The following is a 27,048-nucleotide window of genomic DNA, read 5'->3' as shown; positions in this document are numbered from 1 at the left end:
TCCCGAGGCAGCGATGAACAATGAGTCTCGGATAGCGGCTCTTCCTGGGGAGGGAGCGAGCGCTCACCCTTTGATCAATCTCGGCCGGGTTCCTCAAGGTCAACGTCTCTAATAGCAACACAACTTTTAGTCTGAAGTTGTGTTGCCTAAGGTTGTGTTCATATTGGGTCAACTTGGCGAGAATGTTCGTGAACACTTCCCCCACCCGGTCAGAGACGGGCGGACACAGTTGACGCATCAACACCCGCGTTGCATCGCGTTTGGGATCAATCGGACGCAGTGTCACCAAGTTATTCGGTTGAAAAAAAATTGGTGTTGAAAGTCAACACGGTCGGTCCCTATGCACGTCAATGGAGGCATCTGTCACGTGGGTTTTGGTGTTCGTCTTGTCTCCGTGTGTTTACACTATGAGACCTCCTTTACTAGTGGCAAAATATAGTATTAGGTTTTTACCCTTTCAACTTCAAGGACAGTGCATATCATTATCATCATCATCAGAGTTGTTTCTTTTTGTTTGCATTTTGACTGCTTGTGTTGTGGTTATTGCAAACATGATCCCTTGTATAAAGGTGTCAGTTTTTGTACCAGTTGAAAGGGTAAAAACCTATTACTTGTCTCCGTGTGTTTCATTTTGCTGCTCTACAGAATCGCGTTTCTTCACGGCGGTCAAATCTTGACTTTCATTCGTCGCACCCGAAGCCATTCGCTCTTACGACGTAGTTCTATCCTATCCAGTTCTCTCCCTGCCACGAGGGACGTCTGCTGTCAATCCCCTGGTCTCATCCAGTGGGACTTTTCATGAAAAGCCATGGGGTGCGTTTGGTTGATTTTTGTTGCGTGGTGGATGGGAGGTGGGGGGGGGCGAGGATTTGACTCGCCGTACAGCACACTGTACTCCTTATTCCCATCTGATCTGAATCATCTGCTGAGCGCAGTCCAAGGGGAAAGCGAGCGCCGCTGTTTGTGCCAAAGTTTACAGAGTTTTTCGACGTAATTCTTTCCAGCGCGTCGCCGTTTTTTATAGCAGCGCCCGGCGCTTTGAACGCCTTGCTGCAGAATCGTACGCGGGCAGCAACCGAGACGCACAGAGTTACAATCACGGTGCGAGTGTGTGCGAGTGTGTGCTCATCGTTGGTAATCTCGACCAGAGGCAAGTAAGTGTGGCCGAGTCTCCAGACTCTTCTTTGCAGGAGGACTCTGCTTGCGATGTTGTTTTTATGTTTTGGTGGCTTTGCACATGGGACGACGTGAGGAACACCCGGAGAAAACGACGTCGTGCAAGAGGGCTGGTCTCCTCTTGTTCGACTTATTTCAGGCAGTCGCTGTATTATATATATAGCAGAGGCCGTGACCTAAAACCTGAACTTATTGTGTATTTTTAAGTTTAAGGTACTGTACTGGTATTGCTAATAACGACCGTGGTAAAGTATATACAGCCTGCGGTATGTATGTTGAGCGTAGGCCAACCGTGCTAATCGGAGGTGCATGGTGCATAGCTTTACACTTTACCAGATTGTCTCGACGGTGATAGATAACACGTGTTAGAAATGTCTTAACCCCTCCTGACCCGAACGCGACTAATGTTTTTTGAACGCATCGCTGAGTTGCAGCATTTTTTTACGGGCCGACGTGCGCCGTCGGTTTCACGACTAAGACAGCCGCCGCCTCCACCGAAGGTTCTCACTCTCCGAACGGGTTCCCCTGTCGTGTGTCAGGCGCAGGATGAAGAACCGGGCTCCTCCGCCCCCTCCGGGCGTTGCTCCCCTTCGGTCGCCTCGGTCCCCCGAGGCTGAGCCCGCCTCGGCGGACAGGGCCGGAGCGATTCCATCGGACAAGGCGGTGGCGGTGGCGGCGGCGGTGCTGTCTTCGGAGAAGAGCGATTCCCCGCCGGCCATCAAGGCGGCAAGCGGGAAGCCGCCCGCCGAGAAGGGCGCGACGCTGCCCGCCACGAAAGCGGGATCTCCGCCGCTGGAACGGGGCGGAACTCTGTCGCTTGCCAAGGGAGGAACGCTGCCTTCGCGGGGGAAGGCGGCCGCCCCCAAGCCCCCGCTGGTGGCGAGGGGCCAGAATGTGTCGTGCTGCGAGGTGGAGTTCTCCGTCATCCTGCCCTCGGGACAGCTGCACAGCGCCACGTCTGAGAAGCGGTGGGGAGCACCGTGACCCCGCGCACTTTGACCCTGCACTCCGTGACCCCACACACCTTGACCCCCACACACCTTGACCCCACACACCGTGACCCCGCACACCTTGACCCCACACACCTTGACCCCACACACCTTGACCCCACACACCGTGATCCCGCACACCTTGACCCCACACACCTTGACCCCACACACCTTGACCCTGTATATCGTGACCCTGCACTCCGTGACCTCACACACCTTAACCCTGCACACCTTGACCCCGTATATCGCGACCCTGCACACCTTGACCCCGTATATCACGACCCTGCACACTATGACCTCATTTTGACCCCAAGCACCCTGAACCTGTACTCCACGACCCTTTACACCCTGACCCTGCTGACTTTCGCGCACGTGCACCTTGAACCCTGTGCGCTCTCACCTCGTGCACCGAAGGTGCATTCCACAGGGAGAGAAGGGATATTTGATGTCTAACGGGGACCCTGGCCACGCGTCTCGCCTGCCCAGTCCGCATTAGACGCTTGTTCTTCGCACACGGTGTCAACGCTGGCGTTGGAATTGCCTTTTGCGTGTTAGATACGACATCGGGCGGAGTGAGAATTCCCAGCTCAGCCACAGGGGAGCTGTTATTTAGTGTCTCGAGTTGAGTACATTGAGTGGACAGGCGTGGAAGGTGTCATGAATGACAAGGGAATTATGTCAAACCAGGGCTTAAATTCAGCCAGGTCTGTTTGGGTCAATGACCCAGAAAATGTGTCCGCACACGGCACACCGCATCCAGTCCACATCTCACTATGGCTGTGGCTACTAGTCATGTGCCACCCACTTCAGTTTATCACCAATCCTGAACATGTTCAGTGAGAAATGAAGCCCTGGGTAAAGTCCCATGGTTATTCTCTCGCAGTTAATTCATGTAATCTTGCTACTTAGCCATTATTATGGGCTGTGGGTAGCAGCGGGCAGTGCAGAAAAATGAATTGTTGTACCGTACTTCTACGCTCCCTTGTCTACGCTCCCTGCCTCAACCAGCCCGCACTGCCGGCCTATGTGTAGGATTTTTGATATGATGAGGTAATTATTTGGTATATTCCAGCTTCCTCCTGCAGGGACACTGTAGAACTCGTTAAAGAAGTGGCCAATAATTCCAACAAAGAACCCTCACGGAAAAGTTTCCAGAGACTAAGTGAGGCTTTTGCTGGGTAAATAAAGCCCTTCCATTATGTTATATTCACCCATTGAGGTCTGCGCCTGATCGTTTACTGGGTGATTGGCTCAACCTAATGTCTGGCACGAGTTGTGCGCAGAGGCATTCTTGATAGTCTGTGAAACATCGCGCTTTCCGTCGTGATAGGACCGAACAAACAATTTTAATGAACAAGTGAGACACTGCGCAACTGTGCGCAGAAAAAATAAATATCGATTTCATTGGCAGAACTCAAAACCGCTTGCATGGCCTCGCACCGCAGAGGTCGAAGGCGTTTTGGTGCAAGGTCACCATTGCTCGAGGCTATTTCAAGCCCAGGATTTCTCGTCCCACATAGCAGTTGCATGACTCTCGTCTCAGACTGTTTTGGAAAAAAAAAAATCATATCCGTGGTGGCCGGTCAATGGCTCTTGTCACTCAGACAATAATGGACGCAAAACGCCCGCCACTGTAGTACCCATGTGGCTGTGCGCTTCATTTGCCGAGTGCTGAAATTGTATACATAAATAGCGGATATTTGACGCTGCCAAATCGCTCTTCATAGAGCATGGAGATCAACGTTTGTGTGGTGGTGGTGATGAGAGAAGCAAATTGCATTCGTGGCACGAGTGGAGCCGTGGGCATCATCTTCCACGGAGCTTCCCCAGCATCGCTGCTAATGCTGTTCTGTTTCTTCCTCCAGTTCCTTGGCCTTCTGAGCCATTGGGCCACGTGACCGTTTCCTTCACCAATACCTCCTTCCCGCGGTCTCTCTCCACTTCTCTCGGTCCGTCACTGCGAATTTCAACTGAGCGAGCTCCCATCCCCATCCAGTGTTTGATGTTTGACGTCCGGTCAGACCACGGCCGATCTCTTCCCTGAGCACCTTCAAGTGTTCCCTCCGTTGCTGTCCTTTCCAGCCGGTCACCATTCATCCTTGTCACGTGCATGAAATATTGCGGGATGCTGTGGCTGCAGGAAATGTGCAGCTCATTTCTTTGCCTGTGATTTAACTCAAATAACACATTTAGAGAACGCACGCACGTTAAAGACGTCCGGTTAAAGGCATCGTTCTGACTGTTAACCCTTACTCGTTCCGAGATGTCTGCAAGTTGCAGGGTGGGTCCCGTTCGCCGCTGAATCTCGGAACGCTCCAGCGCTCAGCGTTCATTTGATTGAGAGAGACATAGCGCCGTTGTTTTTAAAGACCTTGTACTCACCGCAGAGAACTGTAGCGACACGACCGCACTCTGTGATAGCTGCCGTCAAGCTGTGCCACACGCCCCTCCCTCATGGCCTTGTCAGAGCCTCAGGACGTCTTCGGACGTGGAGACGTACCAATAAAGTTATGTTATTTTATTTATGATGCTGATGCTGCTGCTGCTGATGCAGATGACAATGATGCTTGTTTTCACAGGAAAGCCTCATTGAGTCTCAAGGCGATTTATCCAGAGAGTCCTGTCAAGTTTTCGCAGTAGGGGGCGATGATGCTGCTGTGTGTGATCCCAACTGAGTAATTTGCAAGTATTGGGATGTTTGGCCAATACCAGTAATCATGTTATGTGTTTTTTTCTCTGTTGGAGAAAACTGGAGAACCCAGAGGAAACCTATGCAGAATAGACGGAGAACATACAAACAACACACAGAACATACAAACTCCACACACAGAACATACAAACCCCACACACAGAACATACAAACAACACACAGAACATACAAACAACACACAGAACATACAAACCCCACACACAGAACATACAAACTCCACACACAGAACATACAAACTCCACACAGAACATACAAACCCCACACAGAACATACAAACCCCACACACAGAACATATAAACCCCACACACAGAACATACAAACTCCACACACAGAACATACAAACTCCACACACAGAACATGCAAACTCCACACACAGAACATACAAACCCCACACACAGAACATACAAACTCCACACACAGAACATACAAACCCCACACACAGAACATACAAACCCCACACACAGAACATATAAACCCCACACACAGAACATACAAACTCCACACACAGAACATACAAACTCCACACACAGAACATGCAAACTCCACACAGAACATGCAAACTCCACACACAGAACATACAAACTCCACACACAGAACATACAAACTCCACACAGAACATACAAACCCCACACAGAACATACAAACCCCACACACAGAACATATAAACCCCACACACAGAACATACAAACTCCACACACAGAACATACAAACTCCACACAGAACATACAAACTCCACACACAGAACATACAAACCCCACACACAGAACATACAAACTCCACACACAGAACATACAAGCCCCACACACAGAACATACAAACTCCACACACAGAACATACAAACTCCACACACAGAACATACAAACTCCACACAAAACATACAAACCCCACACCGAAAGGCACCTGCGTCGGGAACCAAACCCAGGCCCTTCTAGCTGAGGGGCAACTATTACCCCGACGCCACCCTGCTGGGCAATGACAGTGATATAGCTATCCAAGATGATGTGACAGGCAATACCAAATGACAAAGAAACGAATGCTCATTGGCTAACATGAAGAAAACGGAATGCCCATAGACAGTAACGGACAATGCCGTGGGGCTTCGATTCATCCACGTGACCCTTCCCTGTGCATCGTCTGATGACGCTTGCTCCCACCAGCATCCCCATCATGGACGTGCTGGTGCGCCTGTGTGCGTGGTACCGTCTGAGCCCGGCGCGCCACGCGCTGGAGCTGTACTCGCGCGTGGACGGCCGCCTGCTGCCCTTCAAGCCCAACACGGCCATCGGCAGCCTCCCCGTGGGGGCCGTGCGGCTCATCGAGCGCGAGCCGCTGGACGCGCGCAGGGCCCACCGCTCCAACGCGCCCGAGGTGAGATCCTGGCCCCTCCCCCTCCACCCCTAGGTGAGCTCCCCCGCCCCCCCCCCCCGAGATGAGGCCCCCCGAGGTGAGCTCCTCCCCAAGAGCCTCATCGTTGGCCGTGGCGCCGTCGTCTGATGCGACCGCCCCAACATCACCACCACTCATCGGCAGTAGCAGCAGAAGCCTCAACATCATCAACAGCAGCATCACCAGCACTGTCATCCAGAGGTGTGGACTCGAGTCATGTGACTTGGACTCGAGTCAGACTCGAGTCATGAATTTGATGACTTGCGACTCGACTTGGACTTGCATAACAATGACTTTGTCCCACCTCTGAGATGTGGACTCGAGTCATGTGACTTGGACTCGAGTCAGACTCGAGTCATGAATTTGATGACTTGCGACTCGACTTGGACTTGCATAACAATGACTTTGTCCCACCTCTGCTGTCATCTGACACGACCGCCACGGAAACCATCAGCCGCAGCATTGTGGTCTTGAGCAGCAGCAGAAGCGTGATTATTATCACAAGCAGAATCATCAGCATTGACAGAAATAGCAATATCATCATCAGAGAATCATCATCAATAATGTCTCCACCTATCTTAAAAAGGGATAAATGTTCATGAAATGCCGTGGTGTCAGAAGTACACGGACAAACTTTGACTTTTTCATCCTCGCTGGGGTGACAGTGGTGGTGCATTCAGTTTTGGGTATTTGTCAAACCAGTAAGAAACTTTGCGGCTTGCGCGTGAACGTCATGGTATGGGGCGGCTTCCATCCAGCAGCGGAATGGATGGCCGCAAAGAAGTAACGGTAAATCCCGGACACTCGGCGTGGGATGACGGAGGCGCAAAAGAGTCACGCGTGTCGCGTTCCCTTGCGCGTCGCGCATTTCGGAGTCGGTAACAAATTGACAGCCCCTTCCGTTGCGCGGCACGCTGCCTGGCAAGAGTTGCACGTGGCGCAGAGGCGTGGGACAGCTTTTGCGGTTCCCCAGTTTAACGCCTAAACACACGTCGCAAAGCACGCACACAGAAAGCAGATGATAAATAGATGGCGCACTCTGCTGAGCTCTGGAACGCGGCTCTGGCAGGACATTGCGTTACAGAGCTGGATCGAAGCATTTGTCATCTCGTTTTTCTCCTGGATGTTTTTTTTTTCTCTCTCTAAATATTGCCTGCATCTTTAAGCGTTTGTCTATGCAAGGGAGCAGACGATTATGGATGGATCAGATTAATCGATTACACCCCGTCTTGGAGGAGGCACGAAATAATTCCCGTTGTGAACGATTGGTTTGCAAAGTCAAAATCAGTCAAAGAGTCTCTCTGCTCGGGTGATAAGCGGCCCTCATCTACATCACTGAGCCAGTGGTGTAAATTCCACATTCCCATAGCAGGAGCTCTTGTCTGTGTCGGATATTCTCCAGCATTACGTGAAAAAAAAATTGTAGACTAAATTCTTTTTTAATTGGCAGGAAAAATTCATTTTCCATCTTTATTGGCTGCCACCGGTTTACTGACTAAATAGAGCAGTTTAGGACCATTTCATTATAACATTTCAAAATATTACTCGATGAGCTAAACCAACTACAAACGAGTTCATTCTTGATGAATGTGCTTGCAGCACTTTCTATTTTAGTTTAAGTCGATGCAGTTAATTTTGTTAATGACGGCATCCCAAATGGTCCCAGTTTGCTGACCACTGGAGCCTCATTTATGGGCCTATAAATACCGCTATGAACGCTGGGTCACTGTGAGTGAATTCCATCACGCGGTGACTCACGTGGCTAATAACACACACACACACAAGAGTAACACACATACACGAGTAACAAACACAAAGTTCCCCCATGTAGCCTCCACAGGTTGTTGTGAAGAGTGCCGTTAGCGAGCAAATAATATGCGAGCACTGCTCAGGGTGGTGTGGCCAGGATCACCTCTGTCTCCCCAGCGCTGATGTTTACACGCCACACCAGAGAGACTCGTTTAAAGCTGAGTCGACCTAGGGGACGCCAAGGACGGATTAGCCACGAGCAGAAGTGCGCTAACCACTATGCTACCGTTCCCTTCGTAAGAACACACGCACATTCATTCACGCGCACGTCAAAGACGCGATCTGAGCACATTCCTGGTTTTCTTGGCAAGAAAACAAAAGAACCCCGCTCTCCGACCCCGGCAGCGAGTACCCGTTATCAACCAGGCATTTAAAGCGCTGTTTTAAATGCCATAAGTAAAAGAGCATGCTGGCGCTTTGAGATACGACGTCCTGTGCGTCCCGTGGCTGTAGATTAAGCAGGAGCGTCACGAGCAGGAAATATATCCCTCTGCTCCGGGCTGTACCGTCCAGAGATATGTGGCCGTGTTAACTTGATGGCTTGTGAAGGTGAAACGTTTAGCGCTGCTGTGTGGATTTATCTTCCAGTCTGGGTCAAACAGAGTCTCTACCTGGACGGCGCAACACTGAGCCAAATGACTTGGCACCGATGTTTCGTCCTGATGAACAAAAACCTCGTGGCTGTAAAAACAAAACCAGACGAGGCCTCTACCAGTCTGTGGAAGTCAACAGCTGTTCTTGATGTTCACTTCCACCGCTACAGATGAGCACTGTCCCACAGCAATTTCAAGAATGGTGATAATTTTGACACTCTAACTCGTAACACCGTAACTTGTAACACGGTAACTTGTGCTACCTCCAACAGTTTTCCTCCCCAGATGCGTTCCACAATGTCGGCCTCTCAGCCGTGGTGCAGGAAGCCCAGCGGCTCATGGACTATCGTTGTAGTTTCCTCGGGAGCAAGACGCACTCCTCCGGCTCTCCGGCATTGTTACGTCGTGTTGCTTGGGACGATGTTGCCCCACGTCTCGCTCCACGTGCCGGGGGTTGCTTCAGGAACTGAATTCAGCAGGCGACACAACCCGAGAAACACGCCGCGTAGCTCGAGAGCACGAATGGTGGCTGCCTACACAGAGCTCGAACACACCACACACCCTTGTCTGTTTACCCGTCCATTTATTAACACCCATGGATACCACAACAGCGGTTGCCTTATTATGTGTATCAACCCACCCCTGCCATAGGAATGTGGAACTTCCACCACTGTCTCGGGGCTGTAAACGGGTGATGAGCACAGCCGTAGTGCCCATACGAGACCTAGAAACAAACTTTGATCATTTTGTCACACCTAAATAAAAATGGCACGTTGCATCATGTTGTAATTTGGTTTGTGATTGCGCGCATGCGTGCGTGCGGACAGCCGACGGTGCGGCTGGTGGTGAACCTCTCGCGCACGCAGAAGGAGTTCCTGCGCGTGAGCCGGCGCGTGCCGCTGCGCGTGCTGCTGCCGGCCATCGCGGCCAAGAGCGGCCTGGAGCCGCGCTCACTGCTGCTGTTCCGTGACGCGACGCAGGCCGAGCGCGTCGACCTCGCGTGCTCCCTCGCCGAGCTCGGCATCCGCGAGCTCTATGTCGTCGACACCAGCAAGGGTGAGAGAGGCACGCGCCCCTTGACCCCCTGACCTCCGCCGCCGCCACGACCTCCTCCTATCGCGGTGTTATCGGGAGGCTGCGATTCGAGCTCGTGGGTCGTAATCCCAATTATTCAGTCAACGGTTTGCTCGCCCGATTTGAGGGCTCGTCCGATTACGCGAGCAATCGGAGGGCACGGCGTTCGCTGGGAAGAAAGCCTCTCGCCTCTGTGCTGCTGGACGGGAGGTGACGGACGGGGCTTTGGTGGCCGTGGCTCGTCGAGAGGGTTTCCAGACTTCGGGAGGTAGGATGTGGGGAGCGGCCACCATTTTAAAAGAAGCCAGATTAATCTACCATAAAAAAAGTAGTTGATTTAACTTTTAATTCAGTTAGTCTACCGAATCGACGAATGTTCCCAAAATAAACACAAATCTTGGATTTCTATCGACATCCATGAGTTTCATCATCGATTAAAAATATTTGTTTCTGAACTCTTTTGAGCGTGGCATTGAGCGTGGCAGTGTGTTGTTGGATAGCTCCTGCCTGGATCACCAGCCAAACCAAGTAATATTTGTGAAATGGACCCTGCAGATGAGATACAGAAGAGTACAATACTAGTCGAGGTTTTGTCATTTGGCCAAAAGACACATTGCCCGATGTACGTAATTGTAATGTTATTCAGTGATAAAACAGACACACGCGGCTTAAATATTTATGTATTTTGTAATAATATTTTTTCTTTATTTGTTTACTTGGGAAAGGAAAGGCACACCGAGTCCCAAGCTTCTCTTCATTGGGTATATTTGGCCGGCTCCGTGTTCCAGGATTTATTTTGAGTGTGGGAGTAAACCAGAGTGCCCGGAGAATTCTCAACGCCAAGCTGCACGCGCACGGGTCACCACACTCGGGGAAGGTTTTCCTGCGCTCGTTTTTGTGAAATTTTTTTTTGTAATATTGATGTAATGCTTGTTTATCCGTACTTATTTACACTTCTTATTTACACCCCACTCTCGCCTACCCCTCCCCCATTCAAACAAGCGCTCATCTCTGCACGTTGGTATCTTTGAGTTCTTCATTGAAATTCCAGATTTCTATGGCAGGATCCATCCTCTCCATAGCGAGGTCGACAGTAATCCATTTATCCGCGTGGTGCAATAGTTTACACACCCGCGCTACGAACCTGCCCACCTGAGTTCGAGTCCTGGCCATGGCATCACCAACCCATGGTGACGTATGGTCAAACAATCCCCTTGTACCGACATGGCGTGGGGAAGGCCTCCATCCAGCAGTGAATTGACAAGGGCGCTGTACGTTGCGTTCATTTACCCCGTTATTTTGATCAAACCCAGGAAGGATGTGTGACTGATTGGGAACCCTTCCGAGAATCGAACTCGTGGTTATTTCCTTGTGAGTGAAGTACAAGTTACAGTCAAACGCACCGATATCTGTTGCACGTCCATCATGAACGGCCACACTTTTTGAAATACTCTTTACCTGTATTTTAAGTTCTCATACGCAGCATATGTTAAAACTGTGATAACTATGACACCGCCTGGCCAGATATCGCTGTTCGGCCGGTCACAGTGTGGTCGATGATTGATGAACGACGACACGGGTGACAAGAGGCCCTCCAGGATGTAAGAATTGACACCGGCATTGTCAGTGGCGTCAAGCTCTCTACTTCGTCTTCTTGTTCTGTGTGTTGACAGCGACTGCGCGATGCCATCCCATCGTGCACGGCTCCCACACCTACCCAGGTAGGGACCCCACCCACGCCTGAACCTCGCACTGCCGCGACGTCTCTAGCATCGGCCCACGCACCTTGGGTGCCGGGAACCAGACCGCGGAAAAGAGAGACGCGCAGAAACGTAGCGAGCCACGAAGAGAGACGAACAAGGAACATTGGTGAAGAAAAATAGACAGACAGGAACATTGCCACAGAGAGAGAAGGGAATCGAGGTAGACAAAGATAGACGCAGAAACATAGAGGCATACAAATAATAAATACACAAGACGCAGAACATTTTACACAAACAGTAACAAAGCGATACAGCGGGACAGGTATGGAAAAGGACACAATTAGAGATAGACAGATACAGAATGAGAGAAACGCAAATACACATAGATACACACAGAGGTAGAGACACACAGAGAGAGAAAGAAACAGAGATATACACAAGACAGAAAGAGACACGCAGCGACACGCATAAATATAGAGACACGCAGGGGAGAGACAGACACATAGGGGGAGACATAGTGAGGGGGACAAACATAATCACAGAGACAAGAGACACACGCAGATTGAGTTCACCGTAACTTGCAACCCCGGCTGACATTCCCTCGGGGCTGCCCAGGGTACCGCGTGTACCAACCGGGCCCTGTCAGCGAAAACAACGATCCTCTCACCAGTGGCCATGCGTTTGTTGGACAGGGGCCCGCAGACAACCACCGCCCCCTCCTGGAGTCACAGAGCATGCTGGGAAGGAAAACGCGGGCATCTTCAGCTGCCTTCGGCCCCGAAAGAAAAAAATGGTGAGTCTATCACACGTTGCTGATTTGTTTTCCATTTTATGAAATACTGAGAGTGTTATGAACAAATGTGCAGCGGCTAGCGCGACCCGAGTTCGATTTCCGCTCACGGCAACCACCAGTGGCGATTATCTGAAACGGTTCCAGGCCTCCCCTAGGTCGACTCAGCCTCAAATCAGTACCTGGTGCGATGTGTAAACATCGCCACTGGGGAGACAAAGGCGGCCAGGCGTGGTGCTGACTACCCACCCCATCGTATGCCGTGCTGGTGTTCATAGGTACTCGCTAACTGCACTTGCCCTAACAGCCTGTTAAGGCTATATCGGGGATCTGTGTCTTAGTTACGAACAATTCTCATACTAATTGTATGTAATTGCCTAATTTGGCTGTGATTGTTCTCTACATTATCAGTAAGTGATCTGAAATGATAATAATTGGCGCGTTAAACGCTTGTACACCAATGCAACAATTACATTTGTTGGGTTATGTCGGGTGGGACATAAATGTGGCCCAAGAAAAAAATCAATTATGAATCCTAACATTGGCTGCGAAAAAACCTTGCGCACGAGGAGCATTACGGGGCAGAGCGGAGACGCAGTGGCACACCGCACGATGAACCCCGACAACCTTGGTTCGATTCCCAGCCAGGGCTCACATCAGCGACGAGTGACATCGTAACCGGTCCTTGGCCTCCGCTAATTCACCAACTCAAATTGACCGGCGTGGTGAAGTATGTTCAGACAGCCTCCGTGATTGGCAAGGCGTGGATGCGCTCTCATCCAGCAGTGGTTTTACAGAGTGCTGTAGATTCTAGAGCAGCGTTATCCATTGCAAGGCCACTGGTAGCCCCTGGTGGTCTTTAGTGCAGCCCCCCCGACAATACGGAACACGTGACAACACACCCTTGCCGGCGGCGTGGCGGCTCTCATACTGACGACGTCTTATCGGCAAAGTGTCCCTCCCTCCTGTGAACATGAGTGAAGAACGCTGCTCTAGAGGCTCGTGCTTACGAGGGTTCGCTTCTGTCCGGATGACTTGTCACAGTTCGTGGAGGTCGAGGTTCAAGTCACTAAGAAGTTACGTTTTTGTCACTAGTTTCTACAGGAGCTCTTGCAGCTCAATTGCATCGTGTAAAAAAACAACTACACGCAATATGTAAACCAATTACATGCAACGTATGCCAATCAATAATACCACAATCGATTCTTGCGAGCACGATTACATGCCTGCTCCGTGAGGTCAATCCCTTGAGTTCTCTCCTGGTTAAGCAAAATCGACTTGACTTTAAGCAACGAATCATTAACTCAGATACTGGACACCTCACAGATTCCACTCTAACATCCATTTCCGAATCGAATCTTGAAATCCGCGGGACTCACAGCAAAGGTGAACCTGCGACATTTCACCGGTGGCATCGGCAGCGCCGTGCAGCCACGTTCCGCGAGATCGCGGCCTCGCCCCGACGGAACTTGCTTCGCCCCGCGTCTTTGACGTCGTCGCCGCCGCTACCGCCCGCAGGTTCACCACTCGGTGCCGGCGTCTCCAGCCCCGGTCCTCGCCGCCGCCGCGGCCCCCAGGAGACGATCGCTCGAGTCGGACGCCCCCAAGAAGCGGCGCGCGCCGGCGCCGCCCCTGGTCGCCGCCACGCTGCCTCGCGCCGCCTCCTCCGCTCGGCCACGCGCGGCGCCGGCCCGGCCCGAGCGGCCGCGCAGCCGCTCCCTCCCGGGGGCCGACTCGGTGGCGCCCGAGGCGAGCGGCGACGGCGGCGCCGACGGCGGCGGCGCCAAGAAGAAAAAGAGGGCGGCCCCGCAGCCCCAGGGGCAGCCAAAGGAGCGGCCGCAGGTGCTGCCTCAGGTGCAGGTGCTGCCTCAGGTGCAGGTGCAGCCACAGGAGCAGCCTCAGGTGCAGCCAAAAGTTCATGAGCAGCCTCAGGTTCAGGTGCAGGTGCAGCCAAAGGAGCAGCCTCAGGTGCAGCCAAAAGTTCATGAGCAGCCTCAGGTGCAGGTGCTGCCAACGGTGCAGCCAAAGGGGCAGCCACAGCCACAGGGCCAGCCTCAATCACAGGATCAACGTCACGGGCAGCCGAAGGGGCGTGCTCACCCTCGGACGCAGCTGGTGATCGTCAGCGGCTTGGAGGTGACGGTCATCAAGGACTCGCACCCGGAGAAGCGCGGCCGCTGCGACGGCGAGGCGTGCGGCGAGGCCGACGAGCGACGACGGTGCAAGGAGGGCGACCGCGGCGATGACGAACAAGCGCAGAAGACGGAGTGCGGCCACGGCGAGCGCGCGGCGGGCGGCGGAGGAGATGACGACGCCGGTCCGCAGGCGGACGGTGGTGCCGGGGCCGGAGGGGATGCGGCGCCAGTGAGGGTGGTACCGGTGAGGGTCGTGCCGAGTTCACCGGAGAAAGGGGCCGGCCACACGGTGACCTGGGCGGACGTGAAGGTGGCGGAGGCCGTTGCGGCGTTGCCGTACATCGACAGCTGCTACGAGCAGGTTCGTGTGGCGACAACAACGTCGCTTTCTCTCTCATCGCCAATCAGCCATGATCGATCCGCCGGTGGATGTAGCCCCCCCCTCCCCATGGTGTGTCAGTCAGGGGGGCTGTTTGGTCATACTTCCTCATTCTGGACTATTGGTTGGTGGAGGCTAACAGCCAGTTCAGACGTCGCTCGCCACCGATGTCAGCCGTGGCCAGGAATTGTATTTCAGTTGCTGGATTCATAGCGCGGCGCGCAGACCACCCGCTCCACCCTGCACACTCTGCAGACACTGACCGCCTCATCACTGACTTCTGATGTATTTAATTGAATAGAAAAACCAACGTGTGGTTTATTTTATAGCGTTTTATTTTCGGGGTCCAACGATTACAAAGGAGAGGTTCAAAGTGGAAGGAAGGGAGCTCCGAGATTTACACAAATTCCGACGGAGAAGCAAGTAAATCTGAGACAGCGTCTGTGATACTACTCCACTCCACTCCACGATTCTCTACAATGCCCGAGCAAGCCAGGGAGGCCCACGGGTGTGAATTGACAGGAAGTGACATCCCAAACCAACAACAGCTCTCAATTTGTAACAGTTGTGCGTCTAAAAGTCTGGTGATTTAAGATTGATATACGTGTGTATGTGATTGTACACGTTAGGCTATTCGAAAGAACAAGACAGAGCAAAAAAGACGAAACATGCGAGAAAAATAACACGAACAAGGTAGCACCGAAAAAAACATGAGAATAGCATTTTATAAATGGAATTGTGACCCAAAATCTTGACAATTTATCACCTTGCCGAGGCGGTGAGTCGATAAATGTCGCATTTTTTCCTGGGCTTCACTCCGCACGGCCTTTGGCTGCTGTGATCAGGATGGTGTCGGTGAGAGGCAAGGGGGGTCTGGACGATGTTTGGGTGATGTCCGCTCTCTCCCCTTTTAAACCGTCCAAGAAGTGAAAAACGTGAATTCATTAAACACTGCCACACGGCTCCCACCAGCAGGTGGAGGCACAAGCTCGTGTGTGGGACGACTGCTCGCGTTCAAGAGTCTCAAGTTTTTAGAACATGCAGCGGCAAGGCTTGGACCAATTTAACCCCAGAGATTTGAGGAATGATTGTTATTTGGGTCCACGATTCAAGGGTGGGTTGGCATCTAGCAGCTTATCCCTACAGATAGTTGATGAATCATCGCAATATGGGTTCACGATTCGTTTAAAAGATGGGTTATTGTTTTGTTTGTATTATTTAGATCGTGTGTTTTTACATAATAGCGCTGTAGTACGTTAGCGTTAAATTCGCATGCGATTTTCATTTATTGTAACCGATTCTTTGACGGCAATATTATGCACGTATTGTGACCACCAGAATTAATGACTCTACAACACATTACATTCCGTTTGAAAGGACGTGTGATTATCATGCTATACTATACAGAGTTTTACTGGCTGTGTGCGTGCCTGCATGGCCTTCACGTCTGGAGCGAGGGAGTTTAATTTAAAATAATTATCTCATACGGATGTATTCACGTTTGAATTTACTGTACAGTACTTCAGCCAAATCTCACAATTCTCGCACACTCCATGCAACGCGTGTACCCAGAACGGAAAAGTCGTGGTTTTTTGTTGTTAAATCGATTGATGGAGCCTCATCGTTCACAGAGGTGCAATGCAGTGCTGCATGCAGCCAGAGTGAGGCGCACCTTAGCAAGACGACAATCAGCTGTTGAGTAAGGGCCTTATACGGGTAGGAACCTCTGGTTACACCAGCCCACAGAGGATTATTGTGTCCGTCCGTCGTGCAGGGAGGGGCTGGGTGGGGAGGGAGGGGTTGGGTGGGGAGGGGCTGGGTGGGGAGGGGCTGGGTGGGGAGGGGAGGGGAGGGAGGGGCTGGGTGGGAAGGGTGGGTAGGGGCTGGGTGGGGAGGATGGGGAGGGGCTGGTCACCCCGTGGTGCCCTTATAAAACTCAACGTTTAACCTACTCACGCCACCGTTGACCCTGGCCATTGACCGAGCAACCCAACGTTCCTACCAGCTCCCTCCGCAGGAATGTGTTAGTTGTGTTTAAATACGTGTACACACAAAACAATATATCCTCTGAAACAAGATCTCAAAATATTTCTAAAGGGCATTAAAAAAAATCGCAAGTGCGTTGCAGTAGATTTTTCGCGTTTAGCGCAGCCCATCATCTTCTTTACTCAGTCAATAAAATCCGTAACCATTTGGTGAAATATCAACAGGAGTTGTGCTGAACAATATTATCCATTGTGAAACTGGCTCGCATCGTGTGACTGTGGCATTCACAGCTTAGATCACCCGCGGCAATGAGCACTGCTGCACATTTTTATTTTATTTTCTGTCTCTCTGCCCCCTGTCTTTTTGTCAATCTAACTAACTCCCCGTCTTTTTATCTTTCTGCCTGTCCTGCCTGACTACTCGTGGTCTATCTTAGTATGTGCGACTGTTCATCTGCCTGTCTGCCTGTCTGCCTCTATGTGTGCTTGTCTCTCTCTCTCTCTGTTCACCTGTCTGTTTGTCTGTCTATCTGCCTGCCTGTCTGTCTCTGCGACTCTCTGTCTGTCGGTTAACTCACCTGCCTTCCTATTTGTTTACCTTCTCTCGCCGCCTCTCAGTTTTGCCAGTCTCTCTCTCTCCCCCCCCCCTGCCCCTGCCTCTCTGTTTGCCTGTGTCTGCCTGCTGTCGTGTTCACCTGTGCGCTCTCCGCTGCAGGAGGAGCTGAGCGAGGCTTTCCCCAGCATCTCGGCTCACGGCCCGGCCCTGGAGGACGGCGAGACGGGAGGGGGGCGGCGGGCGGCGGGGGCACCCGCGGGGCCAGCAGCGTCCCCCTCCTCGCCACCCAGCGAGGGCCGGCCCCCACGCCCGGTGAGGACACGGGTCAATTCCGCACACCCCCCTCACTGCCTCCCTCCCTCCACCGTTTTATAGTTCATTTGTTAAAGGGGGGGGGGGGGGGCTATTGCACAAAATTGTCTCACCGTGCTGGACAACCAAATGATATAACTGAATTATCGTGTGCTGCGGATTGTATGTCGCACAGTTATTCCTGTATTATAAAGCGAGAGTTGGGGGTGCATTGTAGAATCCGATTGCTGTGTTTGTATAATTGTATTTATACTGGTCACACGCTGTTTGGGGTATGTCTTAGTTGGCGGAGTATCTAATGATCTGGAAAAGATGGTAAAATTATTTTTAAAATAATATTTTTTGTTAATTATTTTAAATTCACCACTATATCCCAATAGCGCTATCGACTTCACGCTGTTGAGACGAACACATTCCAGCTAGCAGTGCATCACCCTGTGTCAGAGAACGGCTCCGCTGCAGTCGGCTTCTCTCGCCACGCTGGTGTCACGCCGTTGTACATGCCGTGTAGTGGTCATCGCATGTCCATGAAACAATTTTATATGATGGGGTTTTATGTGCAGCGATTAGCAAGTAGATTGAGACCATGGGCTGACTACACTTGAGAACGCAGTATAGTCCACTGGTGACTGGGACTCCGACTCAATCCCAGGCTCTCAGTGGTGCTGGTTCACTGCACCGAACCCGAACCCACAGGGTGGCCTCTCATTAAAAAGAACCGTTGTGTTCAAAGTCTAAGTGATTGCGCTCGAAATTAGTTTGAGACTCACCTCCGATTTACAGCCCTGAGTCAGTCGTGGAGATCCCGCGTCCTGACTGTGGAGACTAGTCTGCTCTTAATTAGCAGCAGAAGCACGAAGGACTGAGTTTGATCTCCAATGTGTATTCACAACCTTCCGATTGTGTCCGTGCTCTACCCACTTCCCAACGCGGCCAGCACTCGTCTCGATATGTCACGCGCACCAACCGCAAGGCCTAACCTGTGCGTCATGACGACCAGCATTTATCGCCGGTGAATGTTCGGTGAAAGCGAACGGCGATCGGTTTAATATGTCGCGGTGAAAGTGGGCGAATATCGATTCGCCGGGGTCCACGTGCGGCCGCGATTTCGGCCGTCTCCTCCTCCGCGCAGCGGCTGCTTTAGCGCCGCTCTGCTAAGCGCGGGCCGGCTGGGGCCGGTTGGGGCCGGCTGTGGCTGGCTGGGGCTGGCTGGGGCTGGCTGGGGCCGGCTGGGGCCGGCTGGGGCCGGTTGGGGCCCTCGCGACGTCGCGAGGGCCGTGCGGGCCGCGGAAGGAGCGACGGGGCGAAGGGTTTTGCTGCGGGCGGTCAATGGGTAACGATTAGCTCCTCGGATTTTGAAGGTTGGTGAAGTGGGGTCAACAATTCCTGCCGATTGTCCCCCATTGCACCTCTGCACGCTCTCGAGCTCGGGGTGCATTTCACGCGGCTGCTTCTGCGAGAGCGGTTGCGTCAGACGGGAGCGTCCAGTTGGGCAGGTGCGTGGGATGGCTCTCGACGTGCTCATCAGAACACGCCCACCACGTGCAAATAATAATTGCGCCGCTACATCGCCGGCTCCCACACACGTGCGCACGCGCGCGCATTCTCAGAATCCCATTGTGACCTCCGACCTGAAGCACTGACGCATGCATTCTGATTTGTGTGTTATGGCACGCAATGTCTTTTGGGAAAGGAGTTCCAATTCGGCCTGATTGATGTTCATATCAGGAACGGAGAGACACGTTTAGGTTTGTTTGTAATGTCTAAGCAGACGATGAGCCACGGTCAGTTAATTCAGTCGTTTAAAATTTGCTTCAAGATTTGTTTTTCACCGTCATCGTCATCATCATTTATTATTCATACCGTGCCTCCCTTACGGCGCATCTCAAGGCGTCTAAACAAAGTGGTGTTTGAGATAATTACTCGGCAAGGAAGCGATTGCAGACCAAATACAATGTTTAAAAACTCCACAGTGTAGACAATCTAATAATCCTACTAATCTTTTATAATGCACCGTTGACATCCAGATGTCTCAAAGTACTGTAGATAAAAAGTATATACACTTACAAGTACAGATACAATTATATCGAAACAGTGAAAGCTGATAATAATGATAATAATAATAAGCATGCCAATCAAATAAAGAACAAACAAAAAACAAAAAAATTATCACGCTCACAGCGGAGGTAAAATCCCCACGGCAAACGAGAAAAATCAAACTTGAAGAGCTGAACTGTGCGTCGGTTCATTCTTTGTAGGATCACCGTTGGTAATGTTGGTGATGTTTTTTGGTGACTCACACGACGGCGCAATTTACGATGGGATTCTCTTGTGAATGTGGCTCAAGAAGAACGCGGTTGGTCATTTCGCGTCACCTGCTGTGGCACATTGGCGAGGAATGTGGACGCTGGCAGCAACGAGGGAACAAAAAACCGAACGGTGCGCAAATACGCGCGGGAGGGGTGCACACTTGGAATCGCGTCTGAGAGTTAGTGGGACACATTGGTCAGAACAATACACAAGCCTGGCACATCGCGGCTACTGTGAGGGAACGTGCGTGCGTTTGCGTAGGGCACATCGCAGGAAGGGACGGTGGGCGGTGGTCGAGACTAATTACAGAGCGGCAGCCAACGGAGGGAACGTCCACCCTGCAGGAGCCGCCCTTATCCCTCACGGTCCATCGGTGTAATCATCCATCTCGTGTGCAGGAGCTCGACGGATTCTAACATCGATGGGCCACGAGTTGTCGTTGCGGTTCGCTTTGGGAATGCCTTTGTCTGGCAGTGGCTCGATCGCGATTTTGATGATAAGAACGGATGATGCTATTTTCTAAAAAAGATCCACAAGGCATTTGCGGAATGGGAACGCGAGCGTGCCGATCAAGTTTCACGTCGTCGTCCGCTTCGGCACAACATCGTAGATCCCCCTGTCCACAGTGAGCCATGCGAACGTCGCATTCTGCGATCCCGGCGATGTGCAGCGTGTATAGCGTCTCCATTAGCGGCCGCCGGGTGCTCTCTCGCGGCTGCGCTGAGGCACATTAGTTCAACGTCCTGACCGCCCTTAAGTCTAGTGTTACCGGTTGACAAATCAACATCGTCCGTTTGGCAAGTGGTGCACAATACGAACAGCGATGATGAAAGTCATGCAAGTAATGCCCTTAGTTCTATCCAGGAAAGCCTCAATGAGTCACAAAACTGATTTTCAGGAGGGATATTTGAGGATGTTCAACCAGTTCCATGTATGCGTGTTTGGCGTGTGAGAAGAAATCAGAGTAACAGGATTAATCTTATGCAGTGGTTGGTGCACAGTGCTCTCGGCCTGGTTACTCCAGTTTGATTGCCAAATATTTGCCAGAATTCAGATCCTAATAAACATGGAATAATAAATGCCCATGAAAACCTATTAATGTTTCTAATCACGATCTTGCCTCCAGTTCATCCTACTTACATCTCTGCCTCTTGTACAGATCTCTCTCTCATCCCACTTACATCTCTCACTTGGCATTTTTAAGATGAAGGAGAAGGCCCCTCCCCGAAGAAAATTACTTCTTCGGGCCCCCCCAATGGATCACAGTCATCTCTGCTGCTAATGCCATCGCTGCTGCTGCTGCTGCTTCTGCTGCCGCTGAGGAAGAACGCGCTGTGCCCCGTGGCACGTCAGCGCCGCCGAGGGCTCGCCAGATGGCTCGCGGAGATGCACCGATCGGGGCGCGTTACGCAAGTGGCAACAGAACCGAGAGTGTCACAGCGTCGTGCCCCCCCCATTGCTCCGTGCGCCCCCCCCCCCCGCGTCTATGAGCGATCGCCTTGCTCGTTAGCGACAGGGCGACAACAACTAACGAACCGGGGCCCCTGTAAAGAACTGCATTGTGGGTTTTTTTTGTATTAATGATGGTGTTCTTATTAGTAGTAACGTTATTATGTTTTATACCTAAGAGAACGTTTTCTTTTGCAAGTGTCGGCGGTCAATATGGCGCAAGTCTTTGTGAGCTTGCGAAATGTCAACAAAACTGGGACAAGAAGTATACTGATGTGATGATTATCATTCATTTTGCAGAGATTTAATGATACTAAGTTTTCTGAGGGTTCCTTTGGAAATCAAGCAACCTCTGTGCATATCATGACAAGATAGATTTTGTATGACACCAACATGTGTTATCAGTGGAACCATAACATTAAGCACAAATATAAAATAGGGAAATGGATTAAAAGCTCAAAAGTGCACAAAGAAGCATGTCGAGGTGCGTGTTTGGATTAAACTTCGAGACCAAAAAGAGCAACACGTGGATCACAGAACACACAGACTCAAGGTGAACGTCATATTGACCGTTAGGAATAGCACGTGAGTCTCCGCAGAACACATCTCTAGAAGGGGACGTGGGCCGGTGGAGCTGCGGCCAAAGGAGTGACCATACTCAAGTTTCAAGTTCATTTATTATGTATAGCCCTGTGAGCCATTCGGCTCTTGAATCGGGTGCAACCGCAACAAACAAAAAAACAAAAACATGAACAAGAAAACATCTGAAAGTGACTATGTGCAAACAGAAAATCCAAGAAAAGACAGCAAAATATTGCAGAAAAAGCACCGTACACCAACACTGTGTGCAAAAATCCCAGTGGGATGCAAGTCAAACAACAACAACCACAAGACAACTTAGATTAAGGCCATCAGTCTCACTCCGTACTACAATAAACAAACATGGCCAAACCAAAAAACTTTTCGAAATCACCAAAATAAAGCCATAAAAGCAATGAAACAGTGATCATAGGAACTATGACCGAATTTTCACAATAAACGACGTAAACAACATGTACCACCAAACTCATGCAGCCATAGCTGGATGCATGAGTCACTGCACGTACACTGTGGAGATGGAGCGATGGCATCAGCTCTCTCGTGCAGGAGCCAGATAGACCGTTTCATCTCAAGACCAAGACGCGTGGCCACGGCTTTGGGGAGACCTCCATCAAGCAGTGGATAGGTGATGGCGGTGATGGGAAATGGAATTCCACGGTGCCTCAATTGATTTTCTGAAAGCATGTGTGTTCAAACTACCACGAGGTCATGTTTGGTTTGTGGATAGTCCCACGTCAGTGCTGTTGTGACTGAAACCTACACTAGAACCGGACGATTCCACTTCTTGCCTTGTCACCACCTGTGCCGCAGGTAGATTGTGTGAACACGCGCACGTGCTCGTTGACTCGTGTTGCGTCATCTCCCCCTACCCTGTCTGCGCGCGTGGGGGGATGGGGGGTGACGCGGTGGTTTGCGCACCGCGCTACAAACCCGGTGACCTCTCCGTGTTCGATTCCCGGTCACGCACGGACGTAGACTCATCGGTGAAGCGGTGTCTAGACCCGTCCTGAGCCTCCTCAAGATTGACTCAGCCTTAAATGTCTACCTGTTGCAGCGTTTAAATATCAGCACTGGAGAAACAAAGGTGGCCAGGTGTGGCACTAGCAACATCGCGCATTGTGCTCTGCACCGCCCTTAATAGGTACTCAGCAACAGGATTTCCCCCCGTCGGTCTGCGTGGTTTCGCGAGGGATCTCGGTGCCCGTGTGTGTGCGTGTGTGAGAATTCGCGCACTTGAGCCGCGCGTCCAGTGTTTGTTGTTGGGTTTATCGGCACAACAGCGGCTTTGAGTCTCGCTGGGTTCATCACGAAGCCCACGCTCGACAGCGAGCACGAGTGGCTGAGTAATTTGCTGTTTTCTTTGTGAGTAAAATAACCACGTCGAGTGAGTACACGGACGATTTTCCAGGAATGAAATTAAATTATAATAACAACAACAACAACAGCCGCTTCCGATGTTCATCGCACTCGAGGGGCAGCGACGTGGCCGAGCGGTGACGCTTGTTGCAGGGGGTTGCGGTTCGAGCCCCCTGCGGCCGCCCTGGTCAATACGCCGGTGGGTGTATCGACCGGACAATGTTTACGTGCCGTCTGCTCCACAGCGGCCGTGAACGACATCTGCAGCGTCATTCGGAAAACGGGCTTCCCACGTTTGTCGGAGTCGCCCTCCAAATTTGTGAACGTATAAAATTCCTCTCTAATGGCTCAATTGGGTTAAACCGCAGGGCAACTTTGCCCCCTACTGTGAAACTACTGCGCGCGATAATTGTCTGTGAAACATCATCCACTTCGTCATAGCCTCGCCCCGCCCAGTGGATTATACGTGCCAAGAAATAAGACGCAAGTGCCTTACCTTGACGTACACAGTTGCAGCAGAGCGAGGGGGCAGAGAGGGCAATGAGAGAATGACATGGGCCAACACTTCAGTGTGCTGGTGATATTTCTATTACTCTGCGGCATCACCGTAATTGAGTGTTTCTCTGCAGGTCTTCGACATCAATCAAGCGAGCTGAAAATTGGCGATGGCGAGCATGGCGAGAGTGATGTTCCTGAAGGGAGAAGCCCCGGTGCCCGTGGACGGTTGCAGCCATCACTCTCTCCTCACCTTTTCCCCCATCTTTATTTCACATTAAGTCGTGACGTGACATTTCATTGCGATGATTAGCAGCGGGTTCCCGCATGCGACTGTCCTTTTCAGCCGCTGACAGCTTCATCGCATATAGACGCGTCCGTGCGTTTGGCGCGCACAAGCTCATTCACGTGTATATCTTTTCGTGAAGCTTTTCGTTGTTATTTTTTTTATTTAATGGGCATACAGCTACATAACCAAAGAAGCTTAAGCCATTTACTGAGCACAGTTGTGTAAATGATACTGTACGGTATCGTCAGGAATCGTCCCTGAGGCTCGCACTGCGGGCGTGTAGGTGTGTGGGGTTATGGTCTACGGGCCGCCCCCGCGTGTTTTCGGGTTGTCCGACGTTTCGACCCGGTGAGTCGCATCCTGCTGGGAGCTTGCCAATTCGGTATCCTAAAGAAGCTGCCGGCGCTGGGAGTCTAAACGGCGCATGTCCAGCCGAGCAGGGCACGGCACGAGCCGGTGCATGAGCCAGTCCGGCGGGTGACTATGAAAATATGAAATGGTGTGAGGATCCTGTGGAATTCCTTCAGGATTTCTATTTAGACATTTCGTATAGAACCCAACGTTGCTTTGGGTTTTTTTTAAGGGATATCTGATGTTTTATTCATTGATGATAATGACTGCAACTTTACATTTCTATATAGTTATATATATTAGTTTGCATGTAAGATTACATTTCTAGAGCAAACATAGGCATATCTTATGCTTCGAGCGGGTGCTGCAGTTAGAATACAAGGCCCGTCTAACATCAGTGGCGAGTGATCTCTGAACCGGTTCCGGGCCCTCCCCGTTCACCAACCCACAGTGACCAGCGTGGTGAAGTATGGTCAAACAACCCCCATGACCGACACAGCAAGTGGATTGGCACAAGGACTGAAAAGTATTTTTATATCATGATTACTCGGCATATCTTATAGAATTGCATCTGCTGTCCTTTTTAGCTTTGCTTTGGTTAAGAAATTGCAGTATAGACATTTTCATTTAGTCGATGCAGAACCCAAAAAAAAATGTAAGTATTGCCTGTGATCGCTGTACAAAAAGCGTACGGAATTTGTGTAAGTGGTCCCGGTGAATCCAGTTGACTCGACATTTACAACGCCCTACACGGCCGCGCGCGCGTGTGTGTGTGTGCTCCCCTGCTCGCTGGCAGCCTCAACAGAGCCCCTTTGATTCCCCTCCGTGACAAGGGCAGAGCTGGAATTTTATTGTAACCCCCCCCCCGCTCGCCACCCCGTGGAACAAAAGGCGTGGATTTTACATTTAAATGTCAGGCCACTTCCACCGCAGACGAGGCTCCAATGAGACGTCGCAACGCCTGAGCGTTTTTTTTTAACTTCTAATGATAATCTAACTTTTTTACGATCTCGTTTTCCCTCTAGCAAGGAATTGGAAAATATTTCTCAATTGTTTTTCATTTTCAAAACAAAAAGAGAAAACCAGATTTTTAACCCGACTCAAAAAATGCAATAAAGTTAAATGTGTGCGGGATGTGAAGATACATTATATGCAATACCGCAGGTTTTTGTTGTGCAAGAACCATGTCACGTTGTCCCGTGACAAAACATCCACAATTCTTGAAAATGTTTAACGTTAAACGGTGCTAAGGGTTTCTAATAATTTCCATTTGTAAACATGTAGACGGTCCTTTCGGCTTATGAAATCAATGAGGACAAATTGTAAAATGTCTGTAAATGTTTGCACACTCGCAAAGCTGTTTGCGCAATTGTGTCGTGGGAAGGAAGAAAAAAAAGACGACCTCAGTTTACGTAAAAAGTTACCAGGTAGATGTTTTTTTCAAGACAGCAACGGGGTGTTTCCAACTGGCCTGGCTGCTGATGACGTACCTAAAATAGACAAACCCCGTTTCTCAGGCGGGGGGGGCGAAGGGGCTGTTATTTTGGCTGCCCTCACCGAAAGGCCATGTGGGACAAGTGAAGAAAACGAACAATCCTTGGGAAGGCACATCCCGTACCCCGCGCGCTCGCGAAGGGAGCGGAGCCATGGCGCAGCGTGCCCCGGTTGGGCCACGTTGTGCAGACGCCGTGGCCAGAATTGCCACCCCACTCACCTGGTAACTTTGGGCATCGTTCCCACAGCGCTTGCTGGCAACAACCGTGTTATTCATGCCACGGCGCCTTCCAATAATGACAGGACGTGTGAAAGGAGAAGTGAAATGTTCGTTTTATTCAGAGATGAAACAAAAACAATTTGCAATTTCTTACCATATAGTTCAAGCGTTTTGTGTCTCCTTATGATCATCATCAAAACCCAGAGGAATGTGTGTAGGCTACAAACAAAATGTTAAGTTCGGAAAAGTTTATAGTGAAATACTGTATGCAGCGTGCTGAATATATACACCAATGGTGGCGTTATCTTGACATGCAGAGCATGCTGGGACTTCCTTTTCTGCACTTGCTGTCTGAAAAAAACCTTTTCGCACGATTATAATTGTCAACATGGTCACAATGTGTGAAGTAAGGCTGCTGTCTACTGCATTTATGCCCCTTTTCTCCCATCCATCCACACATTCACTTGCAAAGATTGGGCCCAAGTCAAACCTGGTTTTGTAATATTCATCCGCCCAACATCCCTCCACATGTGCCCTCATCCGTGCTCATCTCACGTTTACTCCACCGTTCTCAGGCACGTAAACCTGCAGTGAAAATACCGATCCTCTCTTCCTTTGCTTAGAAGCACAAGCCCCACTGACACCGATAATCCCCTACATGCATTGTAACAATCAGCCCGTTCCACGAAGTGGATCTACAGCCCTGGCGATTCGGGCTGACAGATGAACGGCAGGGCAGTTCACGCAAGTCTGTGCCCGATCACTGCGAATGAGCGTGAAGTGTTACGAGCGTGGGAGGTGCTCAGCCAGACTCGGGGGTGAATTTTCTGAAAGTTCCATAAGCGACGATGAACTGGCAGTCGCCGAATGAGCGGAGAGTTTCCAAT

The 27,048-nt window shown here is 50.9% G+C and overlaps 1 protein-coding gene across 1 annotated transcript in view; it reads left to right on the top strand.

Annotated features, from left to right (window-relative positions):
- Positions 1 to 26,559, top strand: part of LOC144729060 (uncharacterized) — a 36,413-nt gene extending 9,854 nt beyond the window's left edge. Inside the window, exons 2-9 of the mRNA XM_078608925.1 lie at positions 1,716 to 2,144; positions 6,033 to 6,243; positions 9,491 to 9,719; positions 11,411 to 11,458; positions 12,133 to 12,233; positions 13,749 to 14,726; positions 17,445 to 17,597; positions 23,942 to 26,559. Coding sequence (XP_078465051.1) covers positions 1,723 to 2,144; positions 6,033 to 6,243; positions 9,491 to 9,719; positions 11,411 to 11,458; positions 12,133 to 12,233; positions 13,749 to 14,726; positions 17,445 to 17,597; positions 23,942 to 23,968 — 2,169 coding nt within the window. The 5' untranslated portion in view covers positions 1,716 to 1,722 and the 3' untranslated portion in view covers positions 23,969 to 26,559. The remainder of the gene's footprint in view (positions 1 to 1,715; positions 2,145 to 6,032; positions 6,244 to 9,490; positions 9,720 to 11,410; positions 11,459 to 12,132; positions 12,234 to 13,748; positions 14,727 to 17,444; positions 17,598 to 23,941) is intronic.
- The last annotated feature ends 489 nt before the right edge of the window (positions 26,560 to 27,048 follow it).

This window comes from Lampetra planeri, chromosome 31 (genome assembly GCF_965212315.1).
Source record: "Lampetra planeri chromosome 31, kcLamPlan1.2.h2, whole genome shotgun sequence".
NCBI lineage: Eukaryota > Metazoa > Chordata > Hyperoartia > Petromyzontiformes > Petromyzontidae > Lampetra > Lampetra planeri.
Note: the sequence above shows the minus strand (reverse complement) of the source record. Positions and strands in the feature narration are given on the sequence as shown.